Consider the following 21536-nt stretch of genomic DNA (forward strand, 5'->3'; position numbering starts at 1 on the left):
ACATTTGCCTCACACTGCTGGGTTTGGAGATCGATTCTGTTTCCTCCCTAATTGTGCAGAATTTGCACGTTCTTAATGTTTACACACTCCAATGACATGCAATGTAGGCTGATTGGCATCCCTAAATTGTCCGTAGTGTGAATAGGTGTATGAGTGTGTGTGTGATTGTGCCCTGTGACAGATTAACACCCTGTACAAGGTGTCCCCCTGACCCTGTATACTGTCAGCAGTATAGAAAATAGATAGATGGATTCAGTGCTGTTGAATTCATTAATCTGATTGGTTGAAGGTGTTTCTATAACAACACAGCTCTGACAGTAGTGCCTGCTGTAATTCAAAACACACACACACACACAAATATATATATATATATACATATGCTCATCCCTGTTCTTTGTTGTTGGTCCCACAGGCCCATCCACCTGGCGTGTTAGCACTGTTGGATGAAGAATGTTGGTTTCCACGGGCAACAGATCGGTCGTTTGTGGATAAACTGTCAGCTGAGCAAGGCTCACATCCCAAGTTCTTCAGGCCACGGCAGCTCCGTGAAGAGGCAGATTTCTCTATAATCCACTATGCTGGCAAGGTCTGGTCTTATTCCTTCTTCAGACACTTTCCCTTGGCCCTCAGCAGAAATTTGAATCAAGACTAGTGCCAGGTTTTGTGTCTCTATGTCTATTTATCTGTCTGTTTCTTTTCCTCCTTCCAGGTGAACTACAAGTCTGATGAGTGGTTAGTGAAGAACATGGATCCTCTAAATGATAACGTAGCATCTCTTCTACATCAGTCATCTGATCACTTCATATCCGAGCTCTGGAGAGAGGGTGAGGAGACACAGTGCTCTAATTAAAGAAAACCTGCACCGAATGATCTTTCTCAACAGTAAACTAATATTACATTTATTTTCTCACTCTCATATTAATATTCTCTCTCTTTGTCTTTCTCTTCACTTCCTGTTCTTTCATACTTTGCCTCTTCTCTTCTCCTCTCCTCTCCTCTCCTCTCCTCTCCTCTCCTCTCCTCTCTTCTTTGCTGTCTTATTTCCTCTTTCAGATATTCAGACACTTCCCCGTGTCTACTTTTTTGACTCCTATGCTTCCCTGCAGACCAATGGCTCTGAAAGCAGTAGGTTTATCCTTCAAATTGTCTGTGTCAACGTTTGAATTCCTTCTCACTCATTTCTCACTCTTGTAGTGTGTGCAGTCTATTTAAGTGTCATCTTACATCTTTTTACTTTTTTATTTTTTCTCATTTTTCTCTTTCTTCACTTTTTATTTTCTCTATGTGTGCCCACAGTGTGTGTATGTGTGCTGTACTCTATACTATAGTGTTTCTATAGTATACCTGCTGGTAAAGTTTGGAAAAAGTTTAAAGCTCTAGCCAGATGTTACAGTACAGTGATTTACTATTTTAAATAAATCAGTGTATTTTTTTGTTTTGTTTTGTTTTGTTTTGTTTTGCTAGTGTTGCTCCTCTTTTTGAATATGCATGCTGTAGATTCACTAAGTGTTATAATGTTATACTGATAAACTTCATGCATGTAGCTTTGGTTTATTTGTGTATGGCTTATGCTATAAGTAAACAGCATAATATGAATATTTATGAAAAATATGAAAAGTATGTTTTACATTTCAAGCAAACTTAGTCCTTAACTATCAATTGGCAGTTTGATGTGCAGCTGTGTAGTCAAATATCAACCTGGTGTTTGTCCTACTTAGTGGACAGGATTGTGGGATTGGACCAAGTAGCATCTGGAGGTCTGTCAGAGAGCAGTGGGCCGGTGACGTTTGGAGCAGCTGGGCTGAAGACGAAGAAGGGAATGTTCCGGACTGTGGGACAACTGTACAAAGAGTCACTGACCAAACTAATGGCCACACTGCGCAATACCAACCCCAACTTCCTGCGCTGCATCATCCCCAACCATGAGAAGAGGGTGAGATAGACATTTGTTTGTTAGGGATAAAATAAATAGGGATAAAATTGAAACTTTAATTTAAACTTTATATCGATATATATCCCTTCTCTGTTTCTCTACTTCTGTAAAGCTGCTTTGAGACCATTGTAAAAGGTGCTATACAAATAAATTGAATTGAATTGAATTTCAGATGTGATGATTTCAGATTTCAGATGTGGTTAATTGATTATTGATTATGAATATGGTATACTTAATACAAAGGGTTTTATTATAACATTTTTTAAACTTTAAAAATATGTGATGTTATAAAATGTCTCTTTGCTTATTACTTATACCACGGGCTGTTTAATTTTCAAATCAGATTGGTCAAAAAGTGATTTTTGCATAATTGCGTGGGTGTAATTTTAATCACAGGTTCAAGTGAATGCACTCTATTACTCTGTTGTTTCTTTGTAGTAACTCATTCCCAGTGGTATTCAACAATGAATAATTCAAGACTAATAAAAATAGTTAAAGATAAACATGTTTTTAATATAACACAAAAATCATCAAGAAATAAAGGGGAATTTATTTTACATTTATGTAAGGTTTCAGCAAACTTTCAGCCATAAGTGAGGCTTCAGGACAGAGGACTTTCCAGTTTTTCAGTAAAATGACATGCAAGCTGCTAACAAAAAAAGGCTGCTTAGGGAGCAACGAAAATTAAAAAATTGCAATTGATAAAGACGAATAAAATATTTGGAATAATATAATACATATTACAGCTACAATGCTAACTCTGCCCCCCTCTCTTTTAAGGCAGGGAAGCTGACCCCGCATCTGGTCTTGGATCAGCTTAGATGTAATGGAGTACTGGAGGGGATCAGAATTTGCAGACAAGGCTTCCCTAACCGGATCCCCTTCCAGGAGTTCAGACAAAGGTCTGTGTGTGTTTCTCTACTTGACTTTGTAAGCACTGACTCAGCCACCTAGATTCTCATCAGACCTTGCCCTCCTTATGTCTTGTCTCTCTCTCTCGCAATAATGTACATTATATGAGTGTAATGAAAATGGCCAAATTGTTTTTAAGTGTAAGGCTCTTGGAAAATCTTCTCCATTATGTCCTCTGTTGACCTTGCTGTTGTCTGTTAGGTATGAGATTCTGACTCCCAATGCTATACCTCGTACCTTCATGGATGGAAAGCAGGCCTGTGAGCTTATGGTGAGTGGTAGTATTACAATTTAGTCTAGATCTGCTCAACATAAAGGAATCATTGCCAGTGCAAGTTTGTTTTCGATATCTTCCATGAGACGTTGTTTAAATGTTCATGCAACTGAGCGTACATGTCTTTGTGTGGGTAGTTTATTCCGTATATTACTCAGGTCTATTATATAAGTTATACTGTTTTCATTTCACAGTTATTAGAATGTAGCTGTTGCGTGTGTGGGTTTTGTTTTGTTATGTTTTCGTAATACAGTTGTTATTAAGGCAGGAAGTTTTGTGTTACTGTGTGCAGATCAGGGCTCTGGAGCTGGATGGGAATTTATTTCGGGTGGGGCAGAGTAAAGTGTTTTTCCGTGCTGGAGTGCTGGCACATCTGGAGGAGGAGCGAGATCTGAAAATTACTGATACCATCATCCGATTCCAAAGTGCTGCACGTGGATACCTTGCTAGAAGGTGGGTTTGTGGGTTTGTTGGTTGGTTCCTGAATTGAAAAAAAAAAAAACTTAAACTCTTGGAAGTATTTACAATATTGCATCAGGCCAAGAGTTTTATTTTGCATATTCTTCTTTGGCATATTGTATGAAATGCTTTGTTCTTCTGTTAGAGCTTTCCAGAAGAAGCAACAGCAGCTAAGTGCATTGCGAGTGATGCAGAGAAACTGTGCTGCTTACCTGAAGCTACGCAACTGGCAATGGTGGAGGCTCTTCACAAAGGTAATAAATAGCACAGTTCAGTGTTTTGTGATTAGTGAGTCATACTCTATTTGTATTGCAAAGGTAACATTTCATCATTTTCACACACTGATTATCAAGATTAGGTGCTTAAGCCATTGTGCTGATTAGTTACTTCATTGTGCAGGTGAAGCCGCTGCTGCAGGTGACCCGTCAGGACGAGGAAATTCAGGCTCGAGAGGCACAGCTTCAGAAAGCCAAAGATAACCTGAGCAAAGTGGAGCATGACTATGTAGAACTGGAGAGGAAACACCAGCAGGTACACCAAGCCATCACTGTCTCTTTCACTTCTCTGTGTCCCATTTGCTGCAGTGATGACAACTGGCAACTATGGCTTAAATTAGGCTAAATTAGGGCACTATTCAGGGTCGAGTTACCCACCTGTATTCATCATTACACCTGTATTCAAAACTCTGAATATTTACATATCCTATTTATTGCTGTTGTTTTGTTGTTATTCTGGTGCTTTGTTGTTGACTGTGTTTTTTTTTTTCGTAATAATCCATGGCAACAGTTCACTAATCAATCTCTGTGTCTGTAAAAGGCTGTGTCTGTAGCATGTCTCTTGCCTTAATTAACATAAATGCATGCCACTGGATAAATTGCACCACAGAGTCTGCTACATAATCAGAGAAGGTTTGTGTTTAGATGTAAATGTAGAGTCACTGAACTACTGACTGTTTTTTGTACTGTATTCTGTATTTTGTGACCATCATTCTGTGCTCTTGCCCTGTGTGTGCATGTGAATGTGTATCATGTGCCTGAGAGTTGGTGAGTGTTGGTGATGTCTGTATATTCTGATACATGAGCTGCTTCCCTGTCCCTCATCACCAGCATTTTAATGTACACATATGTGTTGGTGTACTGTGACTGCAGCCACTTTTTTCATATGGGTATTGACCCATCTGAATTACTTTGTTAGCTCCGAATGCATACTGTGGTCTGCCAGTTGATGACCTAAAATATAGGTTTAATGAGACATTCGTATAAAGTTGTTATAGATTTCTTTCTGTTGTATTCCATCTATCTATCTCTTGTCAGCTGTTGGAAGAGAAGTCCGTCCTCACAGACCAGCTTCAGGCAGAGGCCGAGTTATTCGCCGAGGCCGAGGAGATGAGAGCACGGCTGGCCAGTCGTAAGCAGGAGCTGGAGGAGGTTCTGGGGGAACTTGAGGGACGACTGGAGGAAGAGGAAGAGAGGGGTGCACAGCTAGCCAACGAGAAGAAACGAATGCAGCAGCATGTACAGGTGTGTGAGCTGCTGTTTTCTATCAGTATGAAGGCTGTGCTGTTCATGATGTTTTCCTAAATCAATTCTATCTCCTTCACAGGACTTAGAGGAGCAGCTGGAAGAGGAAGAAGGGGCGAGGCAGCGGCTCCTTCTGGAAAAAGTTACTCTAGAAACCAAAGTAAAAAGTCTGGAGAATGAGATCATGACTGCAGGAGAGCAGAGAGATCGACTGAGCAAGGTCTTAAAGAAAAACATATATTTCTTCATCTTTGAGTTAATAGTGCAGAATAGGGAATAAATAACTAATAAATAAATAAATCTGTACATTGTTTCCAACACTTTTACAACAACCTTAATATTCTCTTCGGATTAAAGATCAGAATCAGTGCTTCCAGCTCAAGCTCTTGCTGTGTATATGCTGAACATAGAGTCTTTATTCCTGCAGGCTCTGATTAAAGGTGATTTTTAGTGAGGGCCATTTTTCTACTTGGCAACAGTTGTCCTATTTGCCTAATTGTTAATAAAATAATTGCTTAATTAAAAATACTCTGGTCTTTATGGTTCCCCAGGCTGCAAACAGGGAAACAAGCAAATGTTGTGGACCACAACTAAGATAAATAATACTTTAATGTGCTATTTTATAGTTTATATTTTATTAGTGTATTGTTTTAGAATAAATTGTATTGATCCCAAGAGGAAATTTAAGAAACAGTATGTAACTCCACACAGACATTCAGCCGAGCTTGAACCTAAGACCCAATACACCCACTGCACCACCAAGCTGCAAACAATATATAAATATCCAGGCAGTCAGGACAATGAGTCATGGTTCATCTAAACTATTTAAGACTAAGACGCGTTTATCACTGGATTAAAATACACTTTTAGTGATTCTTCTTAAGTAAACATTTATTGGATTTAATGTTTTACAGTGGCTTTGATAGTAATGGCTTCTTTTCTGTTCTCTCCTCATCCTCTACCTTCTCTGTCTCTCCTTTTCTTCTCAGGAGAAAAAACAGTTGGAGGAACGGCTGAATGAAGTAGCTGACCAGCTGACTGAGGAGGAGGAGAAAGTGAAAAGTCTCAACAAGCTCAAGAACAAACAGGAAGCTGTTATCGCTGACCTGGAAGGTAACAGTCATTGTTTATTAATGTCCATTTAACACACACAATTCACTGATTTTATTTGTTTTCTACTTTGCCTACTCACACACCTTCTTCCTTAGAGCGCCTGAAGCGGGAAGAGCAGGGCCGTCTAGAGCAGGAGAAATGGAGGAGGCGCATGGAGGGTGAGGCAGCTGAAGCCCAGGAGCAGCTCTCTGAAATGGGCCTGCTTGTTACAGAGCTCAGAGGCAGCTTGGCCAATAGAGAGAAAGAGATAACTACACTACAGACACGGTACACACACATACACACAGTGCTTACACAGAGGCTGCAGGACACATCACCTTCAAATCATTTTCTTTGTGTGTTTGTATGTGCGTTAGGTTGGAGGAGGAGGGTGCTCGACGTGCTGAAGCACAGCGGGCTCTGAGGGAGGCCATGTCTCAAGTGTCTGAGCTGAAGGAAGAGGTAGAGAACGAACGAGGGATGAGAGAGAGGGCCGAGAAACAGAGGCGGGACCTTGGCGAGGAGTTAGAGGCTCTAAGGACAGAACTAGAAGACACATTGGACACCACTGCTGCCCAGCAAGAGCTCAGGTGTGTGTGTATGTATGTGTGTGTTGCAAGAAAAGACTTATTTTCATGATCTTAATGAAAAAACACAAAGAAAATGTCATAATAGTGAAAAGGGGTTGGTTTAGAAAGAGCTGTATTTAGATAACACTTTATTTACACTGGTGAACTTTTGTAACATTTCTAATTTCTTCTGTTTTGTGTGTGCAGGTCTCGGCGTGAGGCTGAGTTGGGAGAACTCCAGAGGATGGTTGAGGAGGACACACGGCGTCATGAAGCCCAGCTGTCAGAGATGCGAGTCAAACACAGTGCGGCCATCGACAGCCTGCAGGAGCAGCTGGATAACGCCAAGAGAGTGAGTATTATTAAGCTAGTTTACTTTTATGTACATATGATTATGTATGTAAGTCATGCCCTACCTGTGCTGTGTCATCAGTCGCGTCAGTCTCTGGAGAAGGCGAAGGCTGTTCTGGAAGAGGAGCGCGGGAACCTGACAGCCGAGCTAAAGACCTTGCAGGGGGGCAAGATGGAGAGCGAGAGAGCAAGGAAGAGAGCTGAGGGCCAGCTGCAAGAACTCACAGCTCGCCTGGCTCAGGCTGAGAGAGAGAGAGAGGAGAGGGAGGACAGGCTCCACAAACTTCAGGTATAGAGAAGGAGACAAGTTGGAGAAGTGATCATTGTTTTAAAATCGGTTTCTTGTGTGTAATGGTATGGATTACTCTCAATGTTTAGATTTTATAATAACGTCTGAAAAATGGAGTATATTACAGTAATTCTACTATGTTATATTGGCTCATATTTGAAAATGGGGATAGTTTAAAGGTAACTGTGTATGTCTGTTTATCTTTTTTATTTCAGTTGGAGATAGACTCCTTGTCCAGCTCTCTTTCTGCATCTGACTCCAAATCCCATCGCTTGAGCAAAGAGGTCAGCAGTCTGGAGAGTCAACTACATGATGCTCAGGTAAACTATGTGTGTTTATGTGTTTATGCTGCTGCTGTCTGAATTAGCTGACTTTTTTAATCTCCTCTTCCTATCACAGAAAGTATTATGTGATTACGGTGGGTCGGTGCTAAATAAGTGTGTGTTTGTGTGTGTGTGTGGTGCTGCAGGAGCTGCTGCAAGATGAAACGCGGCAGAAGCTGGCACTCGGATCCCGTGTGCGAGCTCTGGAGGATGAAAAAGCAGTTCTGACAGAGAGGGTGGAGGAGGAGGAAGGAAAAACCAGAGAACTCACACGCCAGATCCAAAGTTATATTCAGCAGGTGCATGTTTACCCACACATATACATAAACTTTCTTTTTACATTCTTGAATTCTAGTTTGCAAGTTGTTTCATATACCTGCAATTTTTAAAATTCTTTCCTTCTTGTGCTCAGCTCGCTGAGCTGAAGAGGCAGTCAGAAGAAGTGAATGCAGCGGTGGAAGCAGGAGAGGAGAGCAGGAGAAAACTACAGAGGGAGCTAGAGAGCGCCATGCAAAGAGAGAGAGCCAAAGAAGAGGAGCGGGAGCGAGTGGAGCGCCAGAAGGAGCGCTTGAGAGAGGAAATAGAAGACATGACCATCGCCTTGCAGAGGGAAAGACAGAACTGCACTGCTCTGGAGAAGAGACAAAAGAAATTTGATCAGGTTAGAGCTGAATGGATTGATGGATGAAATGATGGATGGATACATAGGTGACAGACAACCTGCTATGAATTATAGCCCTAACCATTATAACCTGCTTGGCTGCACCTTTGATTTCTGTAGTGTTTAGCGGAGGAGAAGGCAGTGAGTGCACGACTGGCCGAAGAGCGAGATCGAGCAGAGGCTGAGAGCCGGGAGAAAGAGACTCGTTTCCTGGCTCTATCTCGAGCTTTACAGGAAGCATCAGAGCAGCGTGATGAGCTTGAAAGAACTAATAAGCAGCTTCGCCTTGACATGGAGCAGCTCGTCAATGCCCAAGATGATGTGGGCAAGAACGTAAGGCTTACACTCACTAATATAATCCTCACAAATAGTATTATTAACATAGACGTTGTATAATTTAATTGATACACTCTTTATAATACACATTATAAATAAACGAATTAAAACCTTTCTGTGTGTCAGGTGCATGAACTGGAGCGTTCTCGGCATGCTCTAGAGGTAGAGTCACAGTCACTGAAAGAGCAGACACAAGAGCTTGAAGAGGAGCTGGCTGAGGCAGAGAACTCGCGTCTCCGGCTAGAGGTTACACTGCAGGCTCTCCGAGCCCAGTTTGAGCGCGAGATCAGTGCCAAAGAAGAGAAAGGAGAGGAGAAGAGGCGGGCCCTTAACAAACAGGTATCCTAATGTAAAACATGAATACAGACTCAAACATGCGGTTATGGCATCTTTTATAAGTGGTAGGAAATGAGAATGATAATTGGGCAGAGGAGGTCATAGCCTAGTCTGAATGGGAAGGTCTAGCAGGCAGAAATATACACTGAAATGTCATCACCAAACTTCTCAAAAGCGCTGTACTAATCCTATTTCTTATGGGATACTAGCTTGCAATGATAAGAACACCTGTCATGTGTCTTTTATTGTACGTCCACCCCACACACATGACAGATGCTGAAGTGCTGACATCTCAACAATGGTGGTAGATAGTGGGTAGACAAATTTATAGGTTTGTGAGGTTATTAAGCCAATTTTGTAAGAGGATTTAAAAGTTGAGCTTAGTCTTGGGCTATCACATATTTTAGCCATGTAAATCATTCAGTATCTCAGTTCAGAAATGTATGTGTTGGATCCAACTTATACATAAATGGTCTATGCAAAAATCGATTACTATTTGCCAAAAAAATGTGTCATTCGCTTTGTGTTTCTGTAGGTGCGTGAGTTAGAAACTCTGCTAGAAGAAGAGAAGAGTCAGAGAGCTCAAGCACTGTCCATCAAGAAGCAGATGGAAGCAGAGCTCCAAGAGGCTGAGGCTCAGGTGGAGGCAGCCACTCGGGGCAGAGAAGAGGCTCTTAGGCAGCTAAAACGGCTCCAGGTAATACAAAACTTTGCCAAAACCAAGTATGTGTTGCATTTGTCAATCGATATTTACAGGTAAATACAAATGTGCCTGTAAAAGGAAGTGATCCCAGATCACATTAAACAAAACAAATTTGGCAAAATGTTTTGACTGAGACTATCATAGTTCTGTAAGGAAGTTGTTTGTGCTCATGAGTGTGTTTTGTTTGCGGGCTTAGACTCAAATGAAGGAGGTGTTGCGAGAGTTGGATGAGACCAAGATAGCACGAGATGAAATTATAGTCCAATCAAAAGACAGCGAGAAGCGCCTGCAGACTCTAGAGGCGGAGCTCCTGCAGCTGACAGAGGTGAATTATACCTCTTATTGCATATCTAAACTTGAACCACAAAATGCACTTTCTTTAGTCACGAACATGTGGTGTGCTCTGTGTCTTTCAGGAGCTGTCTGTGTCTGAGAGGTTGAGGAGGCAGGCTCAGCAGGAGCGAGATGAGCTGTCTGAAGAGATTCTCAACACCACCAGTGGGAAGTAAGAACCCTGTCATGCAGGTGTAAAAGTTGAGGTTAGTTTTTGTATATGTGTAATATCGCTTTTCCCTCCTTTTCCACAGGACGGCTCTGTGTGATGAAAAGAGACGTCTGGAGATGAGGATCAGCCAGCTGGAGGAAGATTTGGAAGAGGAGCAGAGCAATGCTGAGATCATGGCTGAGAGGCACAGGAAGACCACGCTACAGGTACATTCTACTAAAATCGAAATTTTGTCACTGAGAGGGATACTACACTTAAGCCAATAAAAATTCTAACAGAGTAGTATTGATCAGAATTTTTTTAAGATGCATAGCAGTAGCCTTTGCTAACAATGTCTCAAATAAACAAGAAAATAGCATAAATATAAAAATAATCAACTTAAATAAACCATAACCCTTTAACTGTAACATCAACTCAGTTCAGAGCTCTTAAATAAATATTGATTATAACATGACCTGCTGTGTTATAGAAGAATAATCAACAGCAGGGTGTCGTGATGCCATCATATAGTTAAAAACAATTGTTCTGTCAGCAGCTGCTTTTTTCCTCCTTTTTGTTAATTTAATAAGACTTAGAAAACAGACTACTTTGTAGTGGGAAATTATAAAGCCCTCCAGGCTGAAAACTCCCCCAGTTTTATCTCTGATTGTTGCTGATATTGGAGACTCCTACCAAAATGCTAAATGAATGCCTCCTGTTTCATGTGAAGCATCCACTATACAGCACAGCCTTTGTAAGTTTTTACTCTAGCCATAATCACAGTTGAACAGTAGCCAGAACTATTGTGCTATTATTATCAGTCAAACTTGAGAACTGTATTATAAACGAATTTACTTTTTATTTGGAGTTCTATTTAACTGCCTGGAATCAAATCCTGATAACGCCAGCATGTAAACTTTCAAAGTCCTCAAACACATCTAATAATGTCAAGGTACTGTAGCGTGTAGACATTATGGATGTTCTTCTAATACAAATCTCTCTGTGTTTCCTCATCTGTTTCTCTCCGCATCAGGTGGAGACTCTGACAGTGCAGCTGGCGGGGGAGAGGACGCTGGTGCAGAAGAGCGATGGGGCACGAGAGAGTCTTGAGAGGCAGAATAAGGAGTTGAAGACCAGGTTGACTGAGCTGGAAGGAGCTGTGAGGGGCAAACACCGCCTCAGTGTTGCTGCTCTGGAGTCGAAAATTGAAAGCATGGAGGAACAGCTGGAACAGGAAAGACAGTACGTATCACATGGCTCCTGTATAGATGAGCAAATTTACATGGAACTTTGATATAGCAGCTATCATTGTAGGGTATTTGAAACCCCTGAATATCCACTTGCCTTTGGTAGTTTTGCAAGGAGAGTATTCAGATTGTTCACAAATTATTCTGGCTAGGGCTAAATAGTTAGCTTATTATTAGCTTATTTATAGTCATTTTTGTTTTCATGTTATTTTCAGCCAAAGCTCCCATCATCTGGTCTGAAATGCTGAAGATGCTGTAAAATGTGTTTTAAGAGATCTTAGACAATTTCCACTCATAAAAACTGAATAAGGCTAAATGGAGGAGGTTAACTGTGAAGAAGTATGATAGTGTTTAGAACACTGGGGTGTTGTATTGACTGTCTTTTGTCTGTCAGGGAGCGTGCATTGGCCAACAAGCTGGTGAGGAAAACAGAGAAGAAACTAAAGGAAGTGGTTATGCAGGTAGAGGACGAGAGGAGGCACGCAGACCAATACAGAGAGCAGGTACACTCCCATAGCTCACAGAGTACACCTTGAACTCTTACACACTGCACACTGCTTGTCATGTATTTCTTAAAACCCTTAAAATTGGCCCAGTCTCATGTCTGTCACTCTTTATACTGCATACATTTAGATAGTAACTATTAGTTAGTAATGAATTAGTTAGTAATACTGCAGGTATTATGGTGAATACCTAAAATATTACGTCTTGTATAATGGATATTATTTATTTTATTTATTGTTTAAGCACTGCATGGTATACCCAAAACCAAACCATTTTAAACTGTAGTCCTGTATTTCAGTGTGTTGTCTCTGTCTGCAGCTGGACAAGTCAATGGGGCGTCTGCGGCAGCTGAAGAGGCAGCTGGAAGAGGTGGAGGAAGAGAATTCACGCACAAACGCCCAGCGCAGAAAACTACAACGAGAGCTAGAGGAAATGGGAGACAGCATGCAGAGCATGTCACGAGAACTCAACACACTGCGCTCCCAACTCAGGTAACACCAGCGGAGTGGCTCTGTCCTGTGAAGAGAGACGTGAATGCGAGTGGATGTGCGATGTTCCTGTGCACTGTGTCGGTGCTGTGTTAAAACTTAATGCATTTTTATTCATTATAATTCATTCATTTTATTCATTTATTCGAGTTACTTAATTTTCGTATTTTGATATGTTTCTATTTGTATATGCATGGTATACCCTTTTGTTTATATCTAACATATTTGCGCGTATGTGTGTGTGTGTCCTTTTGTGTATGTGTGTATATGACTCCTACACGCACTCAGCAGCACAGAACAACCCAAAGGCACCAAGTAGGTTTTTATTGTGTGTGTCTGTGTGGGCTTGTGCCTTTGTGTGCTTTTTCAATACCTTTGGTTGAAAATCAGATTTTCTCACAATACAGATTGTCTTTCCTGCACACTCAAGTCATTTCAGCTTTTATCCGAATTTTCGAATATTTCAAGAAATCTGGAATTTTAGTCATTTACATTTTAGTTAAATTTTAAATAATTGATCAGATACTTTTCCTTTCTTCCTTTTTATATTTGCAAAAGTGTGTGAACTCTGTTGAGTATTTGGATGACTATTTTTACTTTTAATTTAGTCACAATTTTTTTAACATGCAATACAGTACATTGAGTGAGGTTTTGGCTCTGTTCACTCGTGGCATTACTGAAAGAAATCTGATGAGGCTCATGTGGATTCATGTGGAGTCTCCCTTTATTGGACATCTGAAGCTTGTAATCTCTGATTTCCTGCAGTAATCACATATAAAACTATCCTTTCCTTCCTGGTTCCTTTGCTCTGCCTTTCTGTATAGATTCTAGAGCAAATTGTTATCGTTCATATCAGATCATATCGTTCTGTCCTTGATATCTCTCTCTTTCTCTGTCAGACGTGCTCCACTCCCTCTTTCTGTACGTGGAGGTCGGAGAGCTCTGGTGGATGATCTGTCTCAGGAGAACTCTGATTCTGAAGAACCTCCTGCATCCCCAACGCCCTCTAGTGGCCTTCCAGGAACCCCTGTGCCCTCTGATAGTGCCCTGGGTCCACCTCCCCCATACAGCCTCGCAGATGTGAGTGAGCAGAGGGAGGAATGATGGGAAGGTGAACGATAGAAGGAATAGACAAACAGACTGAGCTATAACAAAGGACACAGCGCACACTGTATTGACTATACCTCTGCAGCCAAGGCGGAAGTTATTATATTGAAGACGCACATGAGCGTTCACAGAGGAAATAATACTAGTACTACTGAAATCAGTCATGATGCTGACATTGAACAAGTGGAAATCCAGCTACTTTTCCTAACATTTAAAGGAAAAATAGCATTAAAGTATATCAGAGAAGCCACATAACAGTGCAATGTATATCAGGCTTAATGTGGCAAATCTCATGATTCAGAGGCCTCAGATGAGTTTCTTGTGAAATGCGTGAGTTCAGATAGCTGCACAAACCCTATGCGCTTTTTGAGTCAGCCATAAGCCTTGTATTTAAGGGCAATTTACATGTTTATGATGGCAATCAAAAAAGGCAAGTAGACATACTTCAAATGCAGAACCATGATAAGACAAACTCTCATTGGCTGTGCTTGCATGAAAGATTAAACTGCAGAATTACTGTCAGGCTTTCTCTCTCTCACTTTAGCAGAAACTGATTTTAGGAATTGGGATTTTTAACAAAAAAGTGTCTTTGATATCAGTGTCTATCAGCTTCAAATTGTTATACTAGAGAAATTAGCCTTTTTTTTTGTTTAATTAAAAGTGATTTGGTAAGGATGACTCTATTCATACAAGTCAGACATTTTCATATCAACAAGAAAGTGAAAGAGAGAAATTGATTTACTGTGAAATATCTACGAATATGAGCCAGGCATGCTAGCTTTGACATTTGACACTAAGATGATCGCAAATGCAGTTTTACAATCCAAATAACGGAAATCATGTAGGAGAAAACATTCAAAGACAGTACATAAGATCACATTTATGAAATCACTTTGATAAAAATCCATGGTTATTAGTAGTAGAAGTAATAATTCAGTGATAGTTCTCATTGGCTCAAATGGTCCTGGAAATATTAAACCCATTTTAAAATGTTGTACCAGGAACACAATAAGATTAATTTTTTTCCAAAAGTACAATATGAAATAATGTTAGATTATCATCATAGGTAATATTCAGCACTTCTGGGTAGCAAGGCTTTGTTTTTGTTTTTTTTCTCCATTTCGTGTTACATCCTATTCCTCAGTATCTTAAACACTGACCTTGCTTTTTTCTTTTTTTTTCTTTTTTTTAGACGGTCAGTTCTGAAGTGAGTTCATGTGTTTTGTAGACTGTGAGCAGTTTTTTTTGTAGTACTTCTCACTCCCAGTTTCAGTCTACTTAACTGTAATACTTCAGTCAGTCTGAATTCTATTCTCATTATCCAAGTTATTTATTTCTGTATTGAACGTCATGTTGCTTATACTTTGCAGTGTAACATTAAATGCAGACAGAGATCCTGAGGGAGAACACTGTGTACAATTACGTGCATCTTGAAACAAATACACTAAATCTAGTGCGGTAGCAAAGAAAAGACTTTTTTAAAAGGGATCTTTGGGTTTATCAATATGACATTTCCTTTCTTAAGGAGTTGTGTGAAGCCTTTATGGGCGAAAGTTTTATGTGTTACCAAATTGATGGCATATGGGTGAAAAAAGGGATATTAGGCTAAGTAGTTAGATAGATAGATAAAACATACATGTAATTTAAAGGGAAACTGCAGTTTCAACACCCAGGACCTAATTCTTTCCCAGAATTTCATCCGAATTTATTGCCTGCACAGAGGATGAGGGTATTGCACGTTAGATCACAAGTCTCTTGTAGACGTTTGGTGAAAGTGAGGGTTGAAACATTTTTTTAGTCAGAGATCTTAATGTGAGATAAGATGGTACCTACATGACAGAGCCTTATAAAGTCTTTTTTTTTTCTCGCCTGGTTATTTCTATGTGCTTTAATGTCACAGTGCAGTTTGTAACTTTAACAATCAAGTGCATTAAACCACACAGAAGACTCTCTACACCTCTGCTGAAAGTCTTCTTTAAGAGGAGGTCTGTTGGGAAAAACGAGACCTTTCCGATAGTGTAACGTCTATTATGTTCACCTCAAATAAAAAGCTGCTCTTGTATTTTCTTTCCAAGTTCCATTTTAGACACTTCTGATCATTTTCTTTTCCCTTATGTGAATGTCATCGAATTAGAATAAAAATGTCATGACACTGTTGCAGTTTTACCAGAGATGGTTGTTCAATGTACTTAAATGACATTCATATTTGTTCACAAAAAAAATTAAAAAATAAAAAAAAAAAGGTTTTAGGTTTAGGACCAAACAATCCACTGCATTCTTGTACCTTTAATTTATTAGACATATGTTGTGAAAAATTAAAGATGTAGTACGGTTGGCCTTTTTTGGCTGCCTGCTCTGTGTTGTTTGCTAAAGCTGTTTCTTTGTGCAATAACAGTAATTTAGATGCACTGGTGCTGTAAAGGCTGGTGAACTACAGGTACAACATGTTTACCGCCACTACATATTGTTCAGGACCCACACTGGCAATCATGTTTAGCTGACACTGTTTACGATATATTCTCATCAGTATTATGGGAGAACATTTTGACTGATAAATCTACCCTCATAATAAATGTTGTCATAACGTAGCCATGTGTTTTTGTCCCTATTGATTTATATTCGCTTTTAGCATTTTAACCTTAAAGAATGTGTAGACAGACTTTTTTGCTTTCGCCTCCATTTAAATTTGATGAATAAAATTACACTCTTGAAAAGTAGACTTTAAAGATGCTCTTGTCCTTCACATGGAAGTGGACCGTAATATTTCGTCTACATGTAACATTGAGCCTACATGTAGCATTCCCCTGCATTTGGTTAAGGAAACTTTAATGTTAAAAAATTAAAAATAAAAATAAAAACTTTAGAAATTCTAGTCAATTAAAATTCAGCTTTTTGGATGTAAAATTTGTAAATATTTCTTTTAGATTTCTATATTTGTTGAGCAAAAAGTAACAGTCTAGGCTGAATCACTAAGGAGCATCTAATGTTGAATAAAAAGGACAGCAAAATATCATTTGGGTTTCACTATGGACTTAGACTTAGTTCTGCCTCAAAACTCTTTGTTTTGTGCCTCTGTGGAAATTTTGAACTATTTATTTGCTTTTATTTGTTTTTGTTTTGCTATGAATAAATCTGCCTGGGGTGAATTTTACTATACTGTGTGTCATTGGTTTTGACATATATGCATCATTTCCCCCTTTTACACAATAGTCACATATTCATTACCTTTTAAATTCATATCTGAATAAACGGTGTGTGATTAGTCCCTTGATCTAACACACTTTTTATCAGCATCAGTGAGCCTGTACATGAATCTACACACTGGACTTTTATTACAGCCCCAATCTCAAGCTGTAAATGAGCCATGGCTAAGCCTTTGATTATTAATGGAAAGTATTCTGTCTAACAGATTGTACATTCACAAGCAAATTTTATTACACCTACTGATTCATGTAATTATCTAAGTAGTCGATCATGTGGCCCAGTTCACATGCAGGTCAAGTGCTTGAGTTCAAGTTCATCAAACATGAGAATGGAAAAAAATGTGTAAATCCTAGAGCAGACTGGCTGGAATCACCAACCATGATATCAAAGTCATTGAATTATGTGAACAAGAATGGGTCTGGGTGCGAGAACCTACAGCCTCCCAATCACTGTGTTTCCTGATTGAAGCTTTAAACACTTGGTATCTTTGTCATTTATTTAGATTCTTGGAGTTTAAAACGTTCCACAAGTAAATTGGAGTATTAACATGATACAGTGACAAGAATATTTCACTAAAATAACATCAAACCCACTTATCATTCTTATTATTCTTCATAAAAAATGTAATGCACAATAACCAAAAACATAAAAGATACAGTATAAATAGTTTAATAATGAAATACTTGCATATATCTTATCCTTTAAAAAAAAAAAAAAAAAAATCCATTCCAAAAAAAATCATGAGTGCTCACGTGTCTATTTGTTTCTGCTTAAAGGAACTGAAAACATAACCTCACTTAAGCTCACAAATTATGAAGCAGGAATGTTTAAGATACCAAATAAAAATGCACGTGTTTGGCTAAAAGTTTGTGGACACTTGACCATCACACACTGATTGCTCCCAAGGCATCTATCCCCACAAGAGTGCCTGACCTTACTATTGATTTTATGGCTGAATGACCAAACCATAGCCTTTTTTTTTTTTTCAAAATCCAGCTGAAAGCATTCACAGAAGAATGGAGGTTGTTATAACAGCAAAGGTGGGAATCAATATGGTATGGCATGTTCAGAAAGCACATATGGGTGTGATGGTGCGAATTTTTGACCATATAGTTCATGAATACTTCAGAGGAATGCAGAACCAGACACATGAAAAATGAAAGGAAAAAACAGTGGCTCCATTAATGCCATGTTAAGCATTTTTGTATTTTTTTTTTGTATGGATCCACTTTTTCCTGGTCATTTCTATCTATTTCTAACATTTCTATCCTGAAGGAAGTGCTCTCTTCCAGAATGACAATATCCCCATCCACAAGACTGCATGCTGTGATGAGTATGAAAATGACATATCCTATGGACTCACCAAACCTTAACCCAGTTGAAGACCTACGGAGATTTTGGTCCGTCATGTTAAACAGCGCTCTCCTCCACTATCATCAAAACACCAACTGAAGAAATATATTTTTTTAAAGAAAAGTGTTCATCCCTCAAATCCAGTTCCAGAGAATTGTTCATCGTCATCGAATCAGTGCCAAAGTGCAGTGAAGCTGTTCTACCAGTGGTGCAAGACACTTCATGTCAGCCTTTTTCTTTAATTTGTCTTTTTTTTTTTGTCGCAAAAATAGATTTACAATAGTACACCTGTGAGACAAGTAGTTAGACTAGACTTTTGAGTTTGTATAATTTTTACAGTGCTTTTCATAAAGGATATTTTTATCTTCCTTGTTATGTGTTTTATTTGTTTTACTTGTCCAGAATTCTAAATATTAGCTGCATTTTATTTCTCATAGGTACGTCAGCAGTAGGTATGTCCATGTGATCTGACCATACTGTTAAAGTCCACCTCTGTTGCTATGTTACTGAACAGCCAGTCATCATTCAGTGGTGGCGTTGAAACTGGATGAGGGTGTGGATTTTGATAAGGGGCAGGAAAAGACTGAGCCACACCATCAAAGCTTGGTATACTCTGATTACCTCCATGATTTGAAAAGGAACATAAGTCTCCTAAGCAGTTGCTATTGGCTTGTGGTGGAATTGCAAAGCTATAACAGTGTGCTGTTGAGGAGGAGAGCATGTTAACAGGACTGGAAAGGTCCAAGTGTGGATTCAGAGTAGGTCCTGACTCAATAATTTTCTTCTCTTCATCAGTCAGCATATAATAAAGACATTTTACCTTGCTTGGTGAATGATTGTTGTAATTGAGATCCCAGTTTTTAGGATGGGGCTGGTCTGGCGGGTCATGTTTAAGTTCTCTTGAAATGTTACCCTGCTCACATATAGTCCATGTCCCTCTGTTTGAGTTCTGACCCTCTTTGTTTACTGATGTACTTATTTTAGTCTGATTTACATAGCAGTTCACTGTTGGTTTAGTTTGTCTTGCTTGATTATGGTGGCCACTGGATCCATAGTGCCCTAGTCGGTATGAAACATTACTTCTCAAGTCGTCATCTACATTCGAGTCCTTAATAGAATTTTCAAGCAGTGTGGTATTTTGATGCAGTCCCCCACAAATATCTCCATCACCGCAGCTTGCTTGCTTATCCATGGCAAAGTCTGTATGTGAAGTGTTAAGGAATGGAAGGCTATCTTGAAAACAGCTCAGGTCCTCTTCATTGTGGATGTCCCAAACTCCAGCCATGTCCATTTGGTCAATGTTTTGTAAATATTCTTCTGAGTCTAGCAGTTCAAGATTCTCCATTAAATCCATCTGTAGACTCTCTGCAATCTGCTGAATTTGGAAGGTGTGGTCATTGTCTGATTGTATTTGTACCTCAAAATCACATGAGTTCAAAGACAACGGGGATACCGGTGAAGTGGGTGATAGATCAAACAATGTCAGGCCTAAATGTTGTTGTTCTCCATCAGGTGAATTAGGGATCTGTACATGCGAAAAATCTGTTATTCTTTCAATACTTTCGTGTGAGGTAAATACACTGTCTTCTACAACGATGTTGGTAATTGGTGTTAAGTCACTCAACTCAGCAGATCCCCACTGAAATTGTTCTCTTTCACTGTTGAAGTCAGTGATTTCTTCTGGTGGGTTGCCGCCGCTACGTTCTACCTCTTCCCGGTCTTCCCTTATCTGGTTGACTTTTCCATTGTTCAGGTTATTCAGAGATTTGCTTGTCAATGAGTTTTTATTAGGGTTAGTCACAAGACTGTCTAAAGTTTGTGTATCGTTGTCATCATCCAGGGGTTTTGGTTCATCTTCACTAAAGACAGCAGTGGCTGTAAGGAGACAAGGATTATAAAATTATACAATAAACCATTGTCTAGCTGCAAGACTAATCCTGACCATCAGATCTACTGTAATTACATAAATATGAAACCTTTTACCTTTTTTCAGTTTTTTTTCTGATTCATCTTTGTCAGTTGACTTTACTTCAGATTGCCTTTGCGGCTCTGTGTCCACCGAAAAAAGAACTGACGCAAGCTGATGATTGGCTGCCTCAATTTCTGTAAATTTCCTGTGACAATTTAAACAAGCAAATGTTACACAGTATAAATAAATTAACAATGATAGCATGATTTTTAAAAAAATATATATATCTCTTGCTGTTTTTCTGATGTACCTCTGGATCATGTTGTGTAGAAACCTGCGGTGGTTGACCTGCCGTTTGGACGGTTTGTTTTTACGAGGCTTTTGCAAAGTCCTCATCATGTATCCAGCTGCTGATGTCATGAAGGTAATAAGGTCGCGACCCCATGGCACTCCTCGATCCAGCCCCGATTCAAAGGGTATGGCAGTGGTTGGACGCATTTCTTAGAAAAGATGAACAGGATTGAAGTATTTTTTCCCATTTTCATGAGAATTTAATTCATTAATTAATTCGAATAGAGTGAAGTATCTCTTCGTTTATGGAACATATCAACTAATAAAATGCAGCTGCAAAGGTTTTGTCAATATGTAAATGTCTGTTGATTTATATTTAAAATGACACCTTAAAAGCATTAAAAATGGCAAATCTTAAGAATTTCATTTACAACATTTTAAATGGAGGTACAAATTTTCAACTGTTCAAACACCATTCTAATCACCTTTACCTTTTTAAAAGCTAAAACATATCCTGTTCAGCATTTTCAAAGTAAATAAATATACTGAAACAGCCTGTGAAAATCCAACTGTCAAATAATCATTGCCATCAGCATGTAGAAAAAAAAACAGCATGATACCTTCAGACAGTTAAACCACTAAATTTACTGAAGAATATAGACATAAATAAAAGCCATGCAAAGCTCCTTCTTATTTAACATTTAAATTATGATTAAGATTATAGTAATTAAGTTCAATTAACCCAAATCTCCTTACTCACCTGTCCCAAGCATTTGTAGCTCTGCACAGTCTGGTAACACTGGAAAACAGATGGAATAAGAAGCGATGCTGTTACATTCATGGGTATATATAAGTACACTCTTACACAATGAGTGAAGGAGGGAGGGAGCAAGCAAGGTAGGGAGGAAGGGAGTGAGCAAGCGATAATAATAAGCAAGAATAAGTGTGAGGTGCACTGGCATTGAGGATTCTGAAGAAAAGACTTTAAAGGGGGCTTTCCGTCATCCTTTCAAATTAAGAATGGCAAGACATCGCTGACAAAGAGGATAGGAAGTGACTATAGACAGGTCAAGAAAGAAAAGCAGGGCAATTATCTAAGAGTCAACTGCCTTGGTCGTGTGTCCTCTGTAGGCATTGTGAAAAGGACCAAAGGCCGCTTGTTAAGTGTTAGCAAACAGAAGCCCACCAGTT

General features: G+C 39.3%; 2 protein-coding genes across 7 annotated transcripts in view; one reads left to right on the plus strand and one right to left on the minus strand.

Annotated features, from left to right (window-relative positions):
* Positions 1-14051, plus strand: part of myh14 (myosin, heavy chain 14, non-muscle) — a 29459-nt gene extending 15408 nt beyond the window's left edge. For 2 of the 6 annotated variants that reach the window (XM_058392774.1, XM_058392801.1), the window contains 30 exons: positions 413-586; positions 710-824; positions 1054-1125; positions 1719-1933; positions 2714-2835; positions 3047-3116; positions 3412-3572; positions 3724-3832; positions 3978-4109; positions 4892-5098; positions 5181-5318; positions 6088-6211; positions 6307-6478; positions 6568-6780; positions 6967-7111; positions 7193-7399; positions 7615-7719; positions 7869-8021; positions 8135-8383; positions 8504-8716; positions 8846-9058; positions 9591-9752; positions 9955-10083; positions 10175-10263; positions 10346-10469; positions 11276-11484; positions 11884-11992; positions 12312-12484; positions 12770-12796; positions 13381-14051. In XM_058392774.1, the coding sequence (XP_058248757.1) occupies positions 413-586; positions 710-824; positions 1054-1125; positions 1719-1933; positions 2714-2835; positions 3047-3116; positions 3412-3572; positions 3724-3832; positions 3978-4109; positions 4892-5098; positions 5181-5318; positions 6088-6211; positions 6307-6478; positions 6568-6780; positions 6967-7111; positions 7193-7399; positions 7615-7719; positions 7869-8021; positions 8135-8383; positions 8504-8716; positions 8846-9058; positions 9591-9752; positions 9955-10083; positions 10175-10263; positions 10346-10469; positions 11276-11484; positions 11884-11992; positions 12312-12484; positions 12770-12796; positions 13381-13585 (4536 nt within the window). In that variant the 3' untranslated portion in view covers positions 13586-14051. The remainder of the gene's footprint in view (positions 1-412; positions 587-709; positions 825-1053; positions 1126-1718; positions 1934-2713; positions 2836-3046; positions 3117-3411; positions 3573-3723; positions 3833-3977; positions 4110-4891; positions 5099-5180; positions 5319-6087; positions 6212-6306; positions 6479-6567; positions 6781-6966; positions 7112-7192; positions 7400-7614; positions 7720-7868; positions 8022-8134; positions 8384-8503; positions 8717-8845; positions 9059-9590; positions 9753-9954; positions 10084-10174; positions 10264-10345; positions 10470-11275; positions 11485-11883; positions 11993-12311; positions 12485-12769; positions 12797-13380) is intronic. The other 4 variants (XM_058392808.1, XM_058392817.1, XM_058392782.1 and 1 more) reach the window with 3 other exon arrangements.
* Positions 14052-17062: 3011 nt separating this feature from the next.
* Positions 17063-21209, minus strand: LOC131354794 (uncharacterized). The gene is made up of 4 exons (XM_058392828.1): positions 21106-21209; positions 20365-20554; positions 20129-20259; positions 17063-20020 (listed from the first exon to the last, which is right to left on the minus strand). Exons 1-4 carry the CDS (start codon positions 21116-21118, stop codon positions 18588-18590), a joined length of 1767 nt encoding a protein of 588 aa, XP_058248811.1. The 5' UTR covers positions 21119-21209; the 3' UTR covers positions 17063-18587.
* Positions 21210-21536: the final 327 nt, after the last annotated feature.

The sequence above is a fragment of the Hemibagrus wyckioides genome, linkage group LG01, assembly GCF_019097595.1.
Source record: "Hemibagrus wyckioides isolate EC202008001 linkage group LG01, SWU_Hwy_1.0, whole genome shotgun sequence".
NCBI classification, from domain to species: Eukaryota; Metazoa; Chordata; class Actinopteri; order Siluriformes; family Bagridae; genus Hemibagrus; species Hemibagrus wyckioides.